General features: G+C 32.3%; 1 protein-coding gene across 1 annotated transcript; it reads right to left on the bottom strand.

Moving 5' to 3' along the window:
• On the bottom strand, positions 912-10,152 carry LOC109330716 (ras-related protein RABA6a-like). The gene is made up of 2 exons (XM_019564996.1): positions 9,647-10,152; positions 912-1,528 (listed from the first exon to the last, which is right to left on the bottom strand). The coding sequence occupies exons 1-2, from the start codon at positions 9,862-9,864 to the stop codon at positions 1,099-1,101; spliced, it is 648 nt and encodes a 215-aa protein (XP_019420541.1). The 5' UTR covers positions 9,865-10,152; the 3' UTR covers positions 912-1,098.

Here is a 21,407-nt window from a genome sequence, read left to right as displayed (position 1 = left end):
TCTAATGGTCAACTATTTATATGTTTAAATCAACTAAGGTGTGATTCTACCATCTTTTTTACAATAAAAGTTACTATAACTTTTTTTCAAATACATTTACTTTTTATCCTATCTTATCGTAGAATTTCATGTTTATACTAGAAAGATAGAGAATCAACTATCATAAACTCATAATTTATATGTTGCACCCATTGTTTTTCGTGTATATCAATTGTGAGAGATGCAACAAAAGATTAATATGGAACCTACACATACATGTCCTCACAATGATGGATATATAAGGTGGGGGCTACTGCCCCTCATTGCACCTTGTAAGATGTTTTTTTTGCCATCATAATGTACCTAAACTAAACTTTTTGTCCTAAAATTATGGCAAAAAAAAAAAGCCCATAAAACCTGACACTTATTCAACTAAGGTTGATTCCACAGATTGGATAGCTACTTCCTTGACCAAAAGGTTTGGACTAGGAGCTGGTCTTGCATGGTTTGGTTTTCTTGCATTTGGTGTTATCTCTGAACAAGTTAAGACTCGCCTTGAGATTTCTCAACATGAGGCAAATACAAGGTCTTTGTTCTAAACACTTTTAGAAGCATGACTTTTTCCTCCTTTTTTAATAAAGTGATGGGCTTTGGTTGTACATGACTAAAATGTGTCTTCAAGTTTCCTTCAGAATATTTGGGCATGAGTTTTTGGGTCTGGTTAAGAACAAAACACTCAAGCTCTATTTGTAGCCAACTTATAACAATCATGTAATCCAACTTAAATAACTCATGTTTACAACAAACAAGTGCATTGAAATAAAAAATAAGATGCTATGTTAAATAGATGTATGCCAAGGGTTCGATTCTTGGGAGTGTCATAGTTTTTTATTAAATGGATACCCTTGGTAGTATCAAAAAATAGTTGTATATCTTAAAAAAAACAAATATCTTATAATGTACCATCAAAGCATCACTTGTATTGTATGGAAAAAATCCATCCTCATCATGTTGTAAAGAAAACCCAATAAGAGCAACAAAAAAAGTGGAAAGAAGAGTTGAAAAAATAGGAAGAATCAACCACTCATGTAATTCCCTTAGGAAATTTAGCTCTCATGTTCAACAGCAAGTAGCATTTTTAGTAGTGGTAACTTCATCAGCAACTATATGAATCTCCTTCCCACTCAAAATATTAATTGGTTTCTCATCCATTTTAGCTTCTAAACCTCTTTGCCTTGTGATATCATAGATCTTTGTGATCATTTCTAAGAACACTTCCTCAACATTCAGATTCTTCAAAGCAGATGTTTCCATGAAACATAACCCTTCTGTTTCAGCATACCCTTTTCCTTCTTCTTTCTCAACTTCTCTTGTTTGAACAAGATCAGATTTGTTTCCAACTAGAATAACCACCATGTCTTGTCCTCCAAATTCTCTTAACTCCAATAACCATTTACTTACATTTTCATAACTTGATCTTCTTGTTATATCATATACTAATAATGCCCCCATGGCTCCTCGGTAGTATGAGCTTGTGATAGCTCTAAATCTGTCAAAAAATATATTATATCCACCTTTCATAGAAAGAATATATAAATAAGATGAAAAAATGGATGCCCTTACCATTTATGATTTTTATATATTGTGATTGTATTATCTATTATTCATGTTTAATTATTTATTTATTTTTTAAAAAGTAATATAAATAAATAATAGAAGATATATTGAGTGTGTATAAATCTTTATATTGATAATGCATAAATAACTCACTCTAAAATAATAGGAATATATGGGATTACAAAAAAAAATTGTGAACTTAATGTTTGAAATAACTGAATTGGTACATTGTTAACTAGAATAAACTACTATTTTTAATCCATGGGTCATAAAGTTAACATCCCTTTGGTTCCTTAATGATTATTGACATTATTTTAGTCTTTCAAGTCTCAATCATACAAATACCCATTTAACCTCTTAATAATAAAAAAAACATAAAATATCAATTCAGTCCATTTATCAGAGAAAGTTAGCATCATTTTAATCCCTCAATTTCAAAATTTGTGAAAATAACTACAATTTTGATGTCACTTTCACTAAATTAACATTAGCCCTATTTGGCCAAAGGCATAGTTTACCTTTACTCCTCTTATTATAAAGTAAGAGAAATATCTATGTTTCACTTGATACCATATTTCCCTCTTTCTTAGGTTACATTAATATTATTTTGGCTTTAACTTCATACCTTACACTTTATTACTGAAACTAAATTTTGTATGAAATACCACCAAAGTGATGTGGTAAGCAAACTTGGTAGGGTCTTGACACATGTTAATAGTCTTATTGGGATGAGATTCTCTTCATGAGAGTCCAATATTGGAATATGAAATTATGACAAATTTTGACATTATTTTATTTAAAATTAATTTAAATCTGGAGTATTAATATATATTTTTAGGACACATCACAATCTTCATCTAGTACTGGAGATACTCATTACTTGACCTTGAAAGGATCATCATTCAATCTTATTATTAGGAAGTGGTCTGAAATCTAAATATTACGAACTTAAGACTCTAACTCCATGAATTTGGATCATCTCCAGTAGTCCACTACCATATTGATATTATGTTAGACATGGTATCTCATATTGCTTGATTATTCATAATGCAAAAGAGAAGGAATGTTGAAGACAAATCATTGATGAATAATACTTCTTATTGAATGAATTGAATAATGGATTTACAAACTATTTATAGGAATTTATGTTAGATGGAGTAACTAACATAACAACCAACTCCAAACTAACATGCCTAAAAGGGAAACTAATGAGACGTGCCTATATAAAATTAAAGCATGCCCATAAGACTACTATAAGCAGAAACAGTTTTAAGGCATCATTCCATCTTTTCTTTTAGTATCATTTTCTTTGGAGAGTAAATGGTGGAACATGCAAGGAGAAAGGGCTTTGGTTAGTAGGTTTACTATTTGTGAACTAGTAGGAATGGAAAGCAAATGCAACAAGCTAGCTTGAACCTTTTCTTTGACTGAATGACAATCAACTTCTATATGCTTTATTCTTTCATGAAATATAGGGTTTGCAGCTATATGAATGATTGATTGATTGTCATAGTAGGATATGATTGGTAGAGGATGAGCAATGTGCAAGTCTTGCAACAGATAAAGTAGTCATTGGGCCTCACAAGAACCTAGAGCCATTGCTCTATACTCTGCTTGCAACAACTTGTTGCTTGTTGCTTTTCCATGAGAAGAGAGAATTTCCTAGATAAAACAGTATGCAGAAACATATTTTCTAGAGTTAGGACATGCTTCCCAATCTGAATCTGTATGTCCTTTATCTTGAAATCAGAAGTTACATGGAAGAAAATACCAACACTGATGGAGCCCCTAATGTATCTTAAAATTCTCTTGGCCCCCTTGAAGTGTTTGTCGGTAGGTTTGGATAAAAACTAACTCAAGTGTACAATTGAAAAACTGATATCAGGTCTAGTATGAGTTAGGTATAGGAGCTTACCCATAAGTCTTCTATTGATGTTAGGATTGGTGAGTGGTGTTCCCGACTCAAGGCTAATTTTATGTTTTGCATATTTCGTTGGAGTAGAACATGATTTTGAAGCAAGCATTCCAGTTTATTCCAAGAGATCAAAGGCATATTTTCTTTGATAGAATAGAATACCTTTCCTAGATCTTGCTATTTCAATGCCTAGGAAGTATCTTAAATGTCCAAGAAGAGGTATTAATTTCACTCATGCTATTTCCTACTAAAACAAGGTCATCTACATATATTAAAACATCAGTAAATGAAGAAGAGGTAGATTTAGTAAAAAGTGAATAGTCAGTAGAGGATTTCTGATAACCTATTTGGAGAAGGATGTTGGTCAGGTTTTCATGTCATTGCCTTTTAGATTGTTTTAGTCCATATAGGGATTTTTTGGAGTTTACAAACCAGTCCTGGATGGATTTTCATATACACATTCTCCTTAAGGTCACCATGAAGGGATATTGTATTAACATTCAATTGGTGGAGATGCCAATTATTGGCTGTAGCTAAGGCTAGGATGACTCTAATAGTGGTCATTTTAATAACTAGGCTAAAGGTCTCCATATAATCAAGGCCTTCTGTTTGAGAAAAGTCTTTGGTAACAAGTTTTGCCTTATGACTTTCTATAGACCCATCCGATTTATACTTGAGCTTAAAGACCCACTTACATCCTATTGCCTTCTTGGTGCTAGAGAGATTGGTCAAAATCTAAGTGTTAGTGGCATTAAGAGTATCGCACTCATTTTGAATAGCTTTCTTCCAGCAAACATGTCTGATGGCTTCATCATAGCTATCTGGTTCAACATTAGAAGATATGCTAAGAGAGAAATGTTTGTGAGCACTAGACAATTGATTATAGGATAAACTCTTCGATATTGGATGTCTTACCTTTGAGATTTTGGTGAAGCTGAATAGGATGCAGAGGTGGTCAAAGCACAATGATAATGTGTAAATATTAAGGTTTGTGTTTGGTCCTAAGTGATCTTCTAGGGGTATGAGTCTGAACATCAGTCTCAACTTATATCTCAATGATGGCCACATTGCTATCAGTAGGGGTAGTGGACTGAGGGATGACCATATTATGGTCTCTTATTGTGGTATCAGATGAGGCTGATGCATCATTATATGTTTGAGTATTAGGCCCATTATTTATATCATTATAAGTCCAGTTCGTGGTACTTCCAATAAGTAATATTAGACTAAGGTTTCTCATAGTGTGCACTAACCCATGGAAGGGGAAAAATATGTCCATAAAATATAGTGTTTCTAGATATAATAATATCATGTATGTTGGTGTCAAGTATCACATATCCCTTTACTTTCCTTTTCAGTCCAAGAAACACACCCTCCTTGGACCTATGATCAAGTTTTCTTCTTTGTGAAGTAATAGTAGCAGCATAACAAAGGCAAAGAAAGGCCTTTAGGTGAAAGAGATTAGGTAGTATGCCATATAAAACCTTAAAATGACTATCACTAGAAAGGTGATTGCTAGGTTGCCTATTGATTAAGTGCACAACATGGGTCATGGCAAAGTTTCAAAAACAGTGAGGTAGGTTGGATTGGAAAACTAAAATCTAGCAACACCTAGTATGTGTTGGTATTTTATTTCAACTACCCCATTTTGTTGGGGTGTTTCAACACAACTAGTTTGGAGTTGGATTCCTTGTTCAACATAAATTGGCTAAGGGAAAAATCTTTCCCACTGTCACTTCTTATGCACTTTATTCTTAACCCAAACTGAGTAAGAACAAGTGAACTAAAATTTATAATCAAGCCATGAACTTCTGACTTAAGCTTCAAGAAATACAACCAAGTAAATCTTGACTTATCATCCACTATGGTCAAAAAATACTTATGACCAGATGTACTAGAAACAAATAAAGGAGATGGAAATCAGATTGGAAAAAGTTAGCTGACAAGAGATAGAGTGAGTAGCTTTGAGATGGAAATCAGATTGAAGTTAAAACAAGGTATGTATAAGACATCATTCAACTATAAGTTGGGAGAAAAAGTGACACTTCCTGAAATTTTGGCAGACACTTGATTACCATTAGGAAGAGTTAGAGAGACATGATTCATTTTCTTGTATGTTTGGAATTGTGAGATTGTGTGATACATGTGATCAGTTGCTCATGTATCAAGATACCAATCAAAGGCTCTAAAACAAAAACTCAATGAATACTTGTTACCTTTATCATTTGATCCAACAGATTGTGTGATGACCTGATTTGCATTATGAACAGTCCTTGATGTTGGTTGTTGTAATATGGACAGAATTGTTTGGTATTGTTGAGGAGTGATATTGACTCTAGAAGCTTGTGCGTCACTCTTGTTGAAGTTAGGCTTCTCTCTTATTTCAATTTGGTTGTCACCATTACATGATTCTCTTTCAAAGGTAGTGAGATTGTTGACATTATAATTCTTGAAATTTTCAGGTAGTGGGAAGCCATGTTTCTTGAAACATTGGTCAATTGTATGCCCTGATTTGTTGCAATAAGCGCATATCTTGGTGCTTCGTCCACCTTGATTCCTTCCTGAGCTTCTTCCTGCTTGATTTTAGTACATTCTTCCCATGCTTCTCCCTCTGTTAGTTTTAAAATTTGTTCCAAATTCATTGTTGTTATATCCATTCTCAGCAGTGTTCATGAGGACCTTAGGCTCACTATAATGTTAGTTAATGTGCCTTTCTTGTTGTATTAGGATATCAAAGGTCTTATTGATAGAGGGTAGAAGACCCATCAATATAATTTGGGATCTTACCCCCTCATATTGATCATTGAGTCCCATAAGGAAACATAGAACATAATCGTTTTCCCTATATCCCTTAATTGTGGGAACTAAAGTGCATGTACATTTGTGTATACATGTACATGAAGGAATTGGTCTAAAATTATCCAATTCCTCCCATAGGTCATTTATATGATTATAATAGGCTCCTATGTTAAGATTACATTTTCTATAAGTGTATATGTGTACAAGAAGTTCTGAAATTCGGAAAACATCCCCTTGGTAGTATATCTCATGCAGGTCTTCACATATTTCCAAGGCTGTCTTCATCCACAAGATGCTTTAGGCAATTGAAGCATCAATGTATTGTATTAACCAAGAGACAACTAGGGTGTTTCACCTGTCCCAGTAGATGAAGCTTGGATCATCAATGGAGGGTTTAAGAAGGGAATCGTTTATGAATTGAAGCCTATCCTTTGATTTCAGGGACATAGCCATGGTGCAGGACCAAGAATGATAGTTGTCACCATTGAGGGTTTTATAAACAATGATGGCTCCAGGGTTCTCATTATGGTTCATAAAGAAAGGTGAAGATGGATCTTGGAGGGGATTGACAAGTTGGATTACTCGGTTTTCCATTGTGTGACAAATCTTGGTAATGATTCAAAAGGATGAACACAAAAATAGAAACAAGGCAAGTAAAAGAAGAAGAAATATTGCAACGAAAGCAAGATTGGGAAAAGCAAAAGATATTACCCAGAGTTAAGCTCTAATACCATGTTAAACATGGTATCTCATCTTGCTTGATTATTAAGAATGCAAAAGAGAAGAAATGTTGAGGACAAATTAATGATAAATAATACTTCTTATTGAATGAAATGAATAATGAATTTACAAACTATTTATAGGAACTTAAGTTAGTTGGAGTAACTAACTAACATAACAACCATCTCCAAACTAACATGCCTAAAAGAAAAACTAATGAAATGGGTCTATATAAAATTAAAGCAGGCCCATAAGATTAATATAAGCCGAAACAGTTTTAAGGCATCATTCCAACTTTTCTTTGGTGTCATTTTCTTTGGTTTGAGTGATGGGATGATGAATTCCTTCCTTGAATTCTAACATATTATAATATATGACAAAAATTCTAATTTCAATTTATTTTTTAATAAAAATTATAATTTTCAATTTTCCTTATAACCCAATACCGAAGATTCCTTCATTGCATTTTAAGATTTCAATTTAAGCTAATATTCCCTTAATACCATGACATTTTACTCTTAGAATGAGAGAATAAACTTTGTAGTTGGTGAGCAAATTTTTCACCATCCTGATGTATTTCTTCACCTGACTAATTGATATCCAACTTGCTTTTCTGTTCTACTTCTCAATCACTTCCATCTTTTCTTTCTATAACATAAGATGAACAATTCCATGTCCTGGACCCACATTGCCCAATAGTTACGTTATTTAAGACTTCATTGCATTATGGAAAAAAGAAAACTTGATTTCTACACTTGCCCAACTAAAGTGTGATCCTTACTCTTTGAACCCACTTATTTTTCATTCCCATCATTAATAATATTGGTAAAGTAGCATATTCATTAATCAACTCAGCTAGAAATCTCATATAAACTAGAAATTTTCATCTATAGAGAGGATTTTCTGCTTTTCTCGTGATGAAAATATAAAGAAAAGAAAACTCTATAGAAAGGAAAAACTAAAAGGAATAGCAGGTTGTGCGCATGCACCTAAAGGAAAAAAATAAGACACCGGAGATGTGTGCACTGATTCTTATATTATCGTTGTATCATCTATCATTCATATTTGATTATTATTGACTTTTAAATATAGGTAATATAAATGAATGATAGATAATATACTGTCTGTATATAAATTTTTACATTGACAATGCATAGATATTACACTAAAAAAATAATGAAATTACTTTTATGGAATGGCAAAGAAAAAGCACCTTTAATGAGTGTACATGACATTAAAAAATGTTAGATGAAGCATCCATATAAAAGGAGAAAATTACGGTGAAGTTCCAATAAAAGCATCTAGCCATTCTTTAGTAAGAAATTTAAGCTAAACTCTCCTTTTATTAATTTATATATGCTACAAGTGATATAACTTGTAGGTGATTTAATTTATGCTACACTCCAATAACTTGTAAGCGATATAAGTATAAGGGCAATATAAATATAAAAGAAATAAATGGGTGAGATTGCATAATTTCTTAGGAAAATAAAATGGAAGAGAGGATCCATATAGAAACTCTTATTATTTGTTGTTGGGGTTTCAATTATGAATATGGATAAAAAAACTTATATCGGAAAAGAATAAATAAGTTAAAGTGCATATAAGTGATGATACATAGAGATTAGACAAAATATCTTATAATTTTTAGTTAAGATGTAATATCAAGTATAATAATGTGATAATAAAACATATGAAGAAGATACAAGCTTATGAAGATCTTGTGTTTGTGTATCCAGGGTTCTTAGTGTTCCTAACAATATTGGAGGCTAGGTGGTATGTTCCTACAGGTTTACACTCTAAAGGGGAAGTAATAGGTTCATACTATGAGTAATATGCATGAAAATTTGATTCAATATTGTAACAAAGAAAAGCCCATCTGTTTTTCATTAGTTTAACTCAAAACATTAACAAACCTTGGAACTTGGCTAGCTTATTTGCAGGACTAAAACAAAAGTGGAACATGATGTTTGTGGAGAAGTAAATAAGGGAAGAAAAAGAAAAACCGAAGTAAGAAGTCTAATAATAAGTAAGTCAATTGAGCTGAATTCATCTATCTTCTACCTTAAGCAAATTCAGTGGGCACCAACTTTTAAATTGAAATTAAAGTTTAAACCCAGATGAAAAGCCTTCACCTTCCATTGACACAAGAAAATGAAGACACTATACAAGAAACAAAACACATGATAAGACAAGAAAAAAGACAACACCTAAACTTTGTTCACCATTAAAACAATAACATTAAACAAAAAAATAAAAATAAAGGACCAGAAACTAACAAAAGGGACAAATAAAAAAGTAAGCAAATAAAAGTTATATCAAATGGTGGTTCCAAACACATGCCAGAGCTCAAAGATAAGAAACAACAAAGAAAACGTTGAACATTCTAGATGGATTTGATTGAATGTAAAAAACTCAAAATAATACTAGTGATAATGAAATTATCCAATGCTATACAATACAATGTAACTTACATATTCTAGTAATGCAAGTAACAATGTAAATAATCCTAAATAATTTTTATAGTTATATCTCTAAGACAAAACATACACTCATTCAATTCATTGGAAGTGATGAAATAGGTACAAAGAAGAATAATGAGTTAGAGTGAGTTACCTTTCTTGGCCAGCAGTGTCCCATATCTGAGCTTTGATGAGTTTATCACCAACCTTGATGTTCCTATAAGCAAATTCCACTCCTATGGTTGGCTTAGAATCCAAACGAAATTCATCTTTTGCAAACCTTGATAGCAAATTTGATTTACCAACTCCAGAATCTCCAATAAGAACAACCTTGAACAAGTAATCACAATCTTCATCATATGTATCATCCATAAATACATATATTATTAGTGATCTTTCTCTATTAATCTCTACCCTTTTTACTTCTCAACTCTTCTTACCCTTTTAGGAGAAATTCAAAAGGAATAAGGCTAATGTGGAGGTTAGAAAACTTAAGCAAAATATGTTGGGTTGTAAACTATAAAAGCAAGGAAGAAGGTATAATAGGGTCTAAGGTCATAATCATATGAATTTAATGTATGAAATTAGATTAGAAAACAAAAGGGGCACTAACCATTTCTTTTGGTGTTATTTTTTTGGAGTGTACTGAGTATTCACATGTGAAACCATTGATAAAGATATGATGGCTAGTCCTTAATGTTGTCCAAACTTTTAAATGTCATTAACTAAGTTAATTGAAGAGCCAACCATGGTTACCACTATATTCAAAGAAGGTCCAATAGTATTCTTCCACCTACCCCTTTCAATTTTTTTAAACTTACAAAATGGGCATTTTCATGCTTATGTGGCCTTCATAGATTGGCCTTTCATTGCTTGTATACATCACTGATGTGATTGGTTATCAATGACATAATTTAGATCATTGCTATCATAAGGTCGTAGAGGGCTAATGATTCAGAATTATCTCCTAGGAAAATATGGTTGTACATGTGATCACATATGTCTGTGGTTGGATGCCTTTGTAATGATCAAATTAACATTAATGGATTTGGTAATGAAGTTCTCTGAGAAAAAAATATATATATTGACAGTGTAAGAATTTTATATACTGACAGTCTATCAACTTTTTAAAAAGTAATATAAATGAATGATGAATGATGTATTTATTTATATAAATATCTACACTAGTAATAACCGAACGTGACTTGATAACTATATGCCTCTATGTATAATTATCAAGCTTAACATAGGCCAGATTCTTGTCTGTTATCAGATTATCATGTTTTCTGATTTTAGGGAGTTTATGTTTTTTATATTTCACAAAAACAAACAAGGAGAGAAGATTTTGTTTGTATTAAGAAAATGTACACATAGAATTCATACTTTATTATCTAAGATTCTTTATATTTTGAAGTGCGTTAGATCCTCACACATTTAAGTTAGGTTGTGAAGAGGAACATAGATTACTCGCCCCAATTTCTATGGCAGTCCAATAAGAAAGTATCGCTAAATTAAAAATAAAAATTATAAAATCACAAATTAATATTTTTATATTATTTAAATGAAGTTGATTGGTCCAGAATATAAAAATATACTTATTTTAAAATAGATGATCATTATTATGTAAAGATATCCACTTAAGAAGATAAAATTCTACCAGCACCTATTTTTCATTCATTGTACTCAAATATGAGGTTTTGGTTAAAGGGAGTCAAGCCTCTTATTATTTGGATTAACATTAAAAATAATTTAATTTAATATGTTTGACATTATTATTTGAGATGATTGATTATGAATGATAAGTGATAAGTTTTTAATAATTATTAACCAAGTTTTTATGAGCTAACTAGCAAGTTACTCGTGTATTTGTACGGGGCGGTATTCTTTTGTTGCATGATTAAGAATACATATTACATGTGTATTCACATGGTTAACAATACATGTTACTCGTACATTCTCATCGTTAAAAGCACATGTGTTACCCGTGCATTCGTATTGTTAAAAACAAACATGTGACCCTATGCATTTTAATGGTTAAAAATATATATGTTATTCATACATTCGCATTGCTAAGAACATACATGTTATTCGTGTATTTGCATAGTTAAAACACATATGTTACTTGTACATTAGCTTTGTTAAGAATACACATGTTTCTTGTATTACTAATACGTAGACAATTTTATAACATGATTAAATGTTTATTATTATCACATTATTAAATTTTATTATTATTATTATATGTTATATTGAATAATATATTGGGTAATGAACATAGAGTAGGGATGTACTTTTTATCCCGTGTGAGAAGATGTACATTAAGAAAGTGGTTAAAAACACATATACTACATATATAATCATATGGTTAAGAATACATATGTTACTCGTACATTGGCATGGTTAAAAACATACAAATTACTCGTGCATTTGTATTGTTAAGAACAAACATGTAACATGTGCATTTGAATGGTTAAAAACACATATGTTATTTGTACATTTATATTGCTAAGAACACATATTATCCGTACATTTACATAGTTAAAACACACATGTTACTCATGCATTCGCATTGTTAAGAACATGTATTAGTCATATTACCAGGTACAATTTTATAAAATGATTAAATGTTATTATTATTACATTAAATGTTATTATTATTATATTTTATTATTAAATAATATATTGAGTAATGAATAATGAATAGGGGTGCACTTTTATCTTGTGTGAGAAGATGTACATTAAGAAAATAGAGTGTTTTAGGAGGAAAAATGTTTGTTGAGGTTGTAACATGTGTCATGGGATTATATATGGTGAAACCTTTTTTACTATATAGTATATAGATTTCAAAGTCCTTGCTCTAGCTTAATTAGTTAGCCTTTGGTATTTCTTGTTCTTTTTGTTTTTCTTTCCTATCATAAAAAATAGTAGATATTGGTTGATGGTGAAAACAAGTTTACATCGTCTACGAGCATTCATTAAACTCTTATGTCACGAGACTTGGAGCATCACGGTGCACAACATGACGCACACACTAGCACAAAACTTGGGAAAAATTTACATGGATAGTGTAGTTTGACTATACTATCACATGTTTGATATATGTTTCAAAATATTTATCGGAATAGTGTAGCTTTTAGGGAACTCATGAATATCATCCAGGAGTTTGGAGAAGTCATGGACCAACAATACAACTTTGCTATGATCTCGTGCATTTGAGGCATGAGACTCTTACACCGTGCTAGACACCATGGAAGTCGTGCACATTAAACACAACTTCTACGCAAATGCCGTGGACGTACAACATGAGATCCAAATCGTGTATATGGTACACGGGATCCTAACAACATATATACATTTTCTACCTCCAGGCCAAATCACACTGAATGAAGAAAAAATATGAAATTTTTTTAGAATAATTTATTATTATCAAAGAAGATTAATTCCTAATCCAAGAAATGTCATTATACAAGGTAAGTAAGAATATTGTTTTGTTTTCAATTTTATTCACTTGTATTAATTTTTATTTAATGTTACTCTACGTTTATATGTAGATGGTCATTATTAGAGATATTGTTAGTGATTTTAGTAACGAGAAGAACATTGAACTATGCGGTGACGATGATGATGACGATGTTCATATTGCCACTAGTGAATCGATTAACATAACATATGTTATTCCTTCATCTTTTTTTGTTGACATTGATTATCAGTCTAGACAAGATTTTTCATATAGGATTAGTAACATAAGTAATGATATTGACAATGATCTGTTTGTTGGTTTGTAATTTAAATCAAAAGAAGCAACAATAAATGATGTAAAATAGTTTCATATTAGGAATTTTGTTGATTACCATGTAGATGAGTCTAGGTTAGATAGATATGATGCAAAATGTAAATATTATGGTACTGGATATGAATGGAGAATTCCGGCATCGAAAAATATGAAGCGTGATATTTGGGAGATTATAAAAATTAGTGGAAGACACACTTGTGTATCTACTAACATTTCTTAAGATCACACGAAATTGAACTCATCTTTCATCGCAAATTGTATTATTCAATTGATATTCGAAGATCTTGGTATATACCAATTAAATCATTAGTTAAAGAGGTAGTCACTCATTTTGGTTGTATAGTGACATATAGGAATGCTTAGACTTCTAAACAAATAGCAATGTCTCAAATTCATGGTGATTGAGAGGGATTGTACAAGGAGTTATCTAGTTGGTTGAATAATATCCAATATTATGCATTACATACAATTATAAGATATTCAACATCTAACCATGAAGACCATAATATTTTAGTTCATAATAGGTTATTTTGGGCTTTCAAGTCATGCATTGAAGGATTTGCATTTTTCAAACCAATCATTCAAGTGGATGGCACATTCTTGACTGAAAAATATACTGGAACATTGCTTATAGCTACTTCACAATATGGTAATAGACGTATATTTCTAGTAGCAGTTGTTATCGTGTAAGGAGAGACTAAAGAAGCATGATAATGATTTTTCTACAATATTCGGACATATGTTACCACTCAACCGAACATTTATATAATATCATATAGGGGTGGCAAATGAATGAATTTGGATTTGGATGTTAATGGATGGATGAAAAGTCATCCATCAATCCATATAAATTTATTTAAACTATATTTTAAGTTATCTAATTCATCATTATCCAATGGATTTCAATCCATCCAATTCATCCATGACTCCATTTTCATGGATTTGGATGGATGGATATTCAATCCATTTGATTATTATTATTGGAACTATAAACAGTATTGAAGAAAATCACTATTTTAAAAATTACTATCTCAACTAAATATTTTTTAAAAAGCGATTTTTTGAACTTTTATAGAAAAATGTTTTTTTCGATATTATACAGGCATGTGTTGTTTAAGGTTCTATGTGTAAAGTTTTTTAAAAATACTTATAAAGTGTAATATCTATGCATTGTGAATGTAAAGATTTATACATAATCACTAAATCATTTACCATTCATTTGAGTTACTTTTTTGAAGAGTCAATTATGATTAAATATAAATGCTGAATGATGCAGTAATATTATATAAAACTCATGCATTCTTAGTGCATATATTTTTCTCATACTTATATATGTTAAGTATTTAAGAATAAAATTTTAATATTAACTACGTACACATGTCATATAATTGACATCACTTTAATAAAATATTAAAAGTGAGAGTGAGAATCATGGATGAAATTGTTTGAATTTAGTTTTCTTAAATATTAAATGAAATTCCAAAGCAAAGAAATTCATTTTTGAATTTTGGATGGACTGAATATTCATCCAAATGGATATATCCATGGATATCCATTGGATATAATGGATGAATTTGAATCCATCTATTATCAATATTATATATTGGATTATACCCATTTAAATCCATTAGCTCTAATGGATGGATATGGATGGATTTAATTTGGATGAATTGTGGATTATGGATAATTGTGTCACCTCTAATATCAGATAGGGGTACAGGTTTGTTGGGTGCACTTTGTACTGAGTTGCCATAATATTGTAATACAGTATCTGTATATTGCATTTATTATGTTGCTAGCAATTTCAAAAAGGAGTTCCGAGATAATGATATGAAATAAAAAATCATCGAAATGAGTATGTATTAAAATAGTCATTATATAATAAATTGATAGGTTAAATTAGTGTGCTTATGTGATTTAGGTTAATATTGATATACTTATTGTAGGATATGCGTTGATGTGACCACGATTCGAGCGAATGCTTGGTGTTTTGCATCAAAATAATTGAGAGCAACAGCTTGGTTAGACAACATCCCAAAATAAAAATGGACGCAATCATATGATGAAGGGAGATGGTACGACCATATGACGACGAACTTGGCAGAATGTGTTAACGTTGTTCTGAAAGGATCAAGAGCCTTGCCCATTATTGCCCTTGTTAGAGCAACATATCATAGCCTGAATTCATGGTTTCTTCACCATAGAAATGAAGCAAGTTCCATGATAAGGGAGTGTCATATATATTGCAAATAATTGACTAAGGTGATGAATGAAAATAATTGTAAAGCTACATGTCAACTAGTATGTTGTTTTTCACGGGAGTCAAGTCTCAGAGGTTGAGGTTGTTGGTAGTGGTGGTAGTCGACACTACTATTACTGGTACGGTACAATGAGCACAAATTGGAATATTGTGTGTCTCAACTTGTTGGGTGCTATTCCAACTAACAGACAAATTATGGGTCAAAGGGTCCAAATGAGTTGGCTAGACTCCACTTTTGAAGTGCCCCCGTAAGATGCTAATGATGTTGTTATTCAACAACATGCAAGAGCCTTCAATCTGCGTATGATTGGAGGGATCCTCATTCCAGATACATCAAGGTCACGAGTCCACCTAACGTTTCTCCCATTACCGGAGGATTATCACAAACATACCAATACAGTTGGGGTTCACTATATTGGCATGTCTATATCAAGGATTATGTCGTGCAACATTGATAAGTTGTCATATTGAAATCGTAGGATGCCTACTACTTTTGTAGTCATGGGCATATAACTGCATCTGATGTTGGCTCTAAGACTGCAGAACGACGAATTACAGATATTCCCTTTAGTCCAAAGGTAAATATTTTTTTCAATTTGTTTTAAATTATATAACTTTTTATTTCAAATTATTAATTCCAACTAACTTCATATAACTTTACATTTTAGGTGGTCACAACATCTAATCACCACCAAGATTCCTGGTCATGCAACCAACATAATACAGTCAATGTTGGATCGTTTGCGTATTGATCAGGTAATTTATCTAATTTGTTATTTGTAATTTATTTTTTGCTATTTCTATATTATTTTTTGTTATTAATTTATTACTAATTTATTTTTATATATCAGTTTATCTGGACCCCATATAGGAACATTTCCTATGTGGGCAAGATACAAGATATATCATGAGCACATGTGCCACTAATATGCTATGAACTTGTTGAGTGACATGCTACTGATCGGGTTATGAAGCAGTTTGGTCTACAACAACCCATCCCACAAAATCTAATCAACCTGGAGAAACAACACAAGATGAATCTACGTGGAAAAAACGACTACAACAGACCACATAAGTATGACCAATGGATTCATATATGGAATAATCGGGAAAACTTTGTGGTAAATGTAAGACTGAGATTGCAACTAAGAGGGGGAGGTGAATTAGCTGACTTAAAATAATGGCCATTTTTTCTGCAAAATCAAGAGTTAAAGTGCAGCGGAAAATATATGCAGAAAATTAACAAGTAAAATCAAAGAGATAAGGGAGAAGATAATACAAGGATTTTTAAACTGGTTCACCTTCTTGTCTACCAAAGGCTACATTCAGTACTCTTGCAGCACAAGAGATTTTTCCACTAAAGATTATGAGTTACAATTACAATATCTCACCCCGAGATCTCTATGTACCTTACACATTCCTTAATCTTTATTCACCTTTGGAAAATACATTTCCAAGTGATTTTAATCCATTTTCTTATCACACCACGTGAAAGAAAGTATTTTGCAATAATAATAAAGAATGTTCAACAATGGCATATTTGCCTTTACAAGTATGAAAGAGATGTAACTTGCAATCCAAAAAACTCTTTTGTATACTTAGTAATAATGCTCTTTATAAGTTTTTAAACTTGAAACACTTTCACTTTAAGCAACTTCAGAAAAATCAACTTTGATAGTTTAAGAACTTGTTGCCAAAAGTGTAGAAACTAATTTCAAAATATGGGTAAGAGCTTTTGAAATTTGTATGAGAGTTGTGTATATGTTGTGTGTTGTGATTATGAGTTTTAATGCTTTTATATAGGCTTTCCAATCAGCCAAAATGTTCCTTTGAAAGAGTATGAATTGTTTGGAATGAACCATGTCTTTTGGGTTAAAACTCATTCACTTTGAATTTGAAAATATGATGCAACAACTCTAAGTAATTGATTACATCATTGAGTAATCGATTACCCAAATGTTTTGTCCACTAATCATTTATATTCGAATTAGAGTAATCGATTACAGCAAGTTGAGTAATCGGTTATTCAATTTTAATAACACTTATAATATGTTACTCAAATACAGTAATGGATTACTATGATTAGTTTTAGGTTGAATAACTCTTTTCTCACAATCGTAACATGTTACTTAGATGAAGTAACCCGTTACACACTATTTTTGAAAATTGTTTTAAGTATTTTGAAGTGTTTCAATTTTCTTTTAAAAATAGTTTGAGCATTACTACTATTGTTTAATCAAGAGTATAGGATAAAAGTACCTATTTAGACTTAGACTAAAAGTCTTGAATATCTTGAAGTTTGAATTTTTATTGTCTTCATAAGTATTCTTCATTTTCTTCTTTTTGGTGATGTTGGTGTCATCATCAAAACCGTGCCAAGGTCAGGAGTAAAGATCTTCTTCACAATAAATGGTTTTTCCAATGATCAGCCTTTGTATCACTACTCGCACTATATACAATGGTACTTACAAAGGACTAGGAAATATATCTCTCCAGTCGGAGCATATTCGGCTGGATCGGTAAGAATATTAATTTTTCTATTTATAATTTATATTAAATTTTACATTGATATTAATTATTCTAATTTTTTCCAACTTTTTTTTCGTACAATTTTATTAGAACGATTCAGGATTTGTGGGCTCCTACAAACGTTTTTCCAAATCTCATATAGACACTGAATGACATCTACCTAAACTGCAATGAGATGATAGAAGCATTTGCTAAACTACTTCCAACTGCTTTCTCTACCACTACTTATCAAGTTCCTCCTACACAACAGTTTGACATGCTCGCTGCACCTAAGTACCACTAGCATTATGAGAGTCAAACACAAATTGATACTTATTCGCGAGCATACACTCAAACTCTTGCTCCTCAACAACAACAACAACAACAACAACAACCCTTCGTGTTTGATGGTTTTGGAGCAATGAGTGACTACTCATTATCTCACTTCACATCTTCTTCACAATTTCAAAGAAAGTCATCAATGTTTGGTACAACTTCAAATAATCCATTGTCGGAATTCAACTCTCAACAAATTTTATCAGCCGACAATGCCTTCATAAGTTGAAGATGATGACGAAGATGAGGAGGAGCCACAACTGGTTAGAGGTGGAAATGTGTTAAGTTCCAAAATGTGAAGGAAATTTATATGCTTTTGGGGCACTTAGCGCATATTTTTGTTGTAATTGCATAAAACTCTCGATAACTTAGTTAATCTTGTATTGTTCAGGAATTTAATCGTGTTTTGTTGTTTGCAGCTCTAGAAATGATGAACAAAGGAAAACAAAGAGAAGAATGAGTTTCTGAACAGCATAACCCTCACCCAAGCGAGGGAATGGTTGCTCAAGCCATAATTCAGAAGAAAATCATCAAAAAATATTGTTGTCCCTCGCCCAAGCGAGGGACTGTCGCTCAAGCAATATTTGAGGGCCAAAATTCAATTAGGCCATGTGTTTCCCTTGCCCAAGCGAGGTGTTCAAGCGAGAGAAAGAAATTTTCTCTTGCTCAAGCGAGAATCCATGGCTTGAGCGAGAGAATAGCAGTTGGAACTTGATATAGGCAGTTCTTGACAACATGCGAAGTTATCGAAACACTTCTTAAGAATCTTTGGCATGAAAATAGTGAGAAACGCAGGGAGATTAGGATAGAAGTCGTGGAAACGATTCTACTTCGCATTTTCCTTGTATAATTTCATGATTTGAGCATTGTAATGGCGAGGAAGAGTGATTTGAGCTTTGTTGTTTGGATTTGAAATGTAATTTTCTTACCTTATACTCCTGGATTCAATTCTAATGTAATTGTTATTTGATTTTGGGAAGATTATCCCGATATTATTACATTGGTTTCATTAGCTACTGAATTCTTATTCTTGGGTTCAAGTTTAATTGGGAAGTTAAATTTGACACCTGATTTGGATTATCTTCATTCATACATCATTGTTTCAGGAATGAATAATGATGAATGAATTGATTTTACGTTGTTTTTAATGCTAGTTAATTAGTCAATTAGCCAAGGGATTGGTAATTGAGTGATTATATAAGGATTTTACACTCAAGGAATTGATGTAAATGATTTGCCGAAAATGTGCATCAAAATTAGTAACTTCGCAAGTTACTTGGAATTGAATCTATGGATATCAAAAGGGAAATATGATGAATTTCGATCCCAACTCTTTTAAATTCATAGTTAACCTTTTATTTTAATTTAACCTTGTTACAAAACCATTATCAAACAAATTCGTGTAAATAGTTGCTCAATTAATTCTTGTAGGAATTAGTGTAAATCCACTTTTGCTCCCTGAGGGCGATATTCCGGCATTTTACCAGATTTTATTACTTGGACGATATGGTGCGCTTGTCGTTCCATAAATATCTAATAAGTTTTTGGCGCCGCTTCCGGGGAGCAATGAGTGATTTATATTAGTTCTTTATAGAGTTTATTGAGTTTTGTACATAATTATTTTTTAATTCTTTGTATTATAATGTTAACCCTTCTGCTAACCTTTGCTCTAGTCTTTTTTATTTATGCTTTTGCGAGGTAAATCTAAAGATGAGCAACTACAATACAATCCAGAGATTGATAAGTCTACTAAAAGTAACCGAAAGAAAGAAAAAGAGAAGAGACATCAAGGTCCTCAAGAAGCATAATGTAGCTCTGAACCGACTACAATTTCTACAATTTCAGAATCTCAGTCAGAGAAGATGGAGAATGTCAATAATTCTGCCGATAATAACCCAATGCCTAATCCTCCAAGGAGGACATTAGGTGATTATGTCATGTATCAAGTTCCTCGGCACTACTCTAGCATTGTGATTCCACACACCGCAAGGATAGTGGAAATCAAGCCTACATACATGAATCTAGTTAGTGCTCATCAGTTCACGGGCAAGGATTATGAAGATTCATATGCTCATTTAGATAATTTCTAGGAGTTGGTGGCTACTATGGGGTATTCTGACACTGAGAGGAAAGCTTCATATATGATGTTGTTTCCATTTTCCCTCATTGGTGAAGCTAGGAAATGACTAAAATCACATCCAACCCACAGCTTAACCAATTGGAGCGATTTGGAAAAAAGTTCTTGACAAGATTTTTCCCTCCGGCGAGGTATGTGCATGCAAAATTTGAAATTTCAACATTCAAACAAAGTGTTGAGGATGCTTTTTATGAGGCATGGGAGCATTTCTAGATGTTGCTGAGGAAATGTCCCAACCATGGGTTTGAGGATGTTCACCAACTAAACAATTTTTGTAATGGGTTGAAGCTAGAGACTAAGATGATATTGGATGTCGCAGCTGATGGCACCATGATAGCGATGGATGCTGAGCAAGCCACTAGAAGTATTACTGCATTATCTGCTACAGATCGACAAGCTCAACATAATAGAAGGACAATACAAAAGAGAGGGGTGTTGGACTTGAATACTTCTGTTGTTCATTCTGGCTCGGAACAAAATTCTGACACAATAGATTGAGGCACTTACAAAGCAAATGTCCAAGTTGCCTCAACAATTAAAAGTGGTACAGACCCCTTATGTTCTTCAACATGTGCTACACTACGGGTTTTTTACAGGTGATCATGTTAATGGTCATTGCTCAATGCCTACCAACATACAAGCATAGGAGGTTTAGTATGTTAACAATCTACCTCGTTAGGCTAATTTCCCTAACAACCCTTCATTAAACAATCAGTTTTCACAGGGTTGGAGGGGAAACCAGAATCAGAATTTTGGGTGGATGCAGGATGCATGACCATCTAATAGTCAACCACCTTATCAACCATCTTATTAGCAAGGTCCACATCCACCATTACATGAGAGGCAGGCAAATTTGGAAGAGACATTAGAGAAATTCATGC

This window comes from Lupinus angustifolius, chromosome LG17, assembly GCF_001865875.1.
Source record: "Lupinus angustifolius cultivar Tanjil chromosome LG17, LupAngTanjil_v1.0, whole genome shotgun sequence".
In the NCBI taxonomy this organism is placed as follows: domain Eukaryota; kingdom Viridiplantae; phylum Streptophyta; class Magnoliopsida; order Fabales; family Fabaceae; genus Lupinus; species Lupinus angustifolius.
Note: the sequence above shows the minus strand (reverse complement) of the source record. Positions and strands in the feature narration are given on the sequence as shown.